General features: G+C 24.8%; 1 protein-coding gene across 1 annotated transcript; it reads right to left on the bottom strand.

The window, feature by feature from the left end:
• Nucleotides 1-1113: 1113 nt before the first annotated feature.
• LOC107742701 (ras-related protein M-Ras-like) lies at nucleotides 1114-1473 on the bottom strand. Its single transcript, XM_016555725.1, has 2 exons — nucleotides 1301-1473; nucleotides 1114-1225 (listed from the first exon to the last, which is right to left on the bottom strand). The coding sequence occupies exons 1-2, from the start codon at nucleotides 1471-1473 to the stop codon at nucleotides 1114-1116; spliced, it is 285 nt and encodes a 94-aa protein (XP_016411211.1).
• Nucleotides 1474-1699: the final 226 nt, after the last annotated feature.

Below are 1699 nucleotides of genomic sequence, written 5' to 3'. Positions count from 1 at the left end.
GTATGTAAAACAGTAACAAATCAATTGATCAATAATAATAATAATAATAATAATAATAATAAAACAATAAAAAATAATGACGTAATAATATAAAAATATGAAAATGCCAACATGAAATCAAAATTGACATAATAACATTGCTGGTCTTATAAACTAGTTATTGGTTTGCATTGTTGTAAAAAATATTAGTAATTTTTTTTTAATTAAACAAAATTTAAATAACAAATGGATCAATAACAACAACAGCAATAATAATAATATAAAAAAGTTAAAATATGATAATAATAGTAAAGCAATTAAAAATTTACGGTCAATGTTCATTTTTTTTATTTTTTATTCATTTAATAATATTAAAAAATAATAATACAGAACAATTAAAAACCAACGTGAAATCAAAATTGATATAATAACATTGCTGGTCTTACTGTAAACTATTTATTGGTTTGCATTATTGTACAAAATATTTGTTAATTTTTTAAAATATTAAATAAAGGTTTAGATAGCAAATGGATCAATAACAACAACAACAATAATAATACAAAATTAAAAATATAATGATAATGATAACAATAATAAAGCAATTAAAAATGTATTAAATTAAATTAATTAAAAAGACAACATAAAATAAAAATTGACATAATAACATTGCTGGTCTTATTGTAAACGAGTTATTGGTTTGCATTATTGTAAAAAAAATTTTTTAAATAATAAACAAAAGCGTACATAACAACAAATGGGCCGATCAATGGCAATAGTAATAATAATATTAAACATTAAAATAATACAAATAATAATTAAAAGTATAAAAATAATCAGTCTGAAAAAATGAACAAAAAAGTCAAGATGAAATCAAAATGTACTCTTTCTTAATAAACACTGCTAGTCTTATTGTGACTTATTCATTAGTTTGCATTATTATGAAAAAAATAAGGAAAAATGTAAATGTAAAATTACATATTTAAAATTAAATAAAAATGAATAATTATTTATAATCAATGTAATAATAATAATATAAAAATATAATATCAACATAATTTTACAACAATTTAGAAAAACTAATGAAAAAGTCAACAAGAAATCAAAATGTCATTTTCTTTCACAGGTTAAATGTGTTCAATGACTCACGCTGTGTTTGGAGGCCATCTCTCGTCCCTGCTCACTGGTGATCTTGCGTAAATGCACCAGATCAACTTTATTAGCCACCAGAACCATGGGAAACGACTCCCTGCAACACACCACAATAAAAACACTCAATAAATCCCACTGAAAATCCATCTGTAACTCAAACGTGTGTTCATACCGGTCCTTCACTCTCAGAATCAGCTGGTGGAAACGATCCACGTGTTCAAAGCTGGCTTTATCAGTGACTGAAAACACGATGAGAAAGCCGTCTCCTGTCCTCATGTACTGCTCTCTCATCGCACTGAACTCCTCCTGCCCCGCCGTGTCCAGAACTACACACACACACAGCATTTACATTATTGTAAAAAAAATATTAATAAAAGATTAATAAACACTGGATAAAATAAGCACAAACACAAATATACACAGCAAACCCTGAAAGTTTTGTATTTACTTCATTTATTTACTTAAATTTCTATTGACTTATTTTATTGACTCTTTTATTTTTAAACGAAACCTTTCACTCTTTGTTATGTTGATAATATTTGAATGTAGTAAAGTATTTTACATTAATATA

This window comes from Sinocyclocheilus rhinocerous, unplaced genomic scaffold (assembly GCF_001515625.1).
Source record: "Sinocyclocheilus rhinocerous isolate Xijiao unplaced genomic scaffold, SAMN03320098_v1.1 scaffold46994, whole genome shotgun sequence".
Classification (NCBI taxonomy): domain Eukaryota; kingdom Metazoa; phylum Chordata; class Actinopteri; order Cypriniformes; family Cyprinidae; genus Sinocyclocheilus; species Sinocyclocheilus rhinocerous.
The sequence above is the reverse complement of the archived record's forward strand: the minus strand, read 5'-3'. Positions and strand labels throughout refer to the sequence as shown.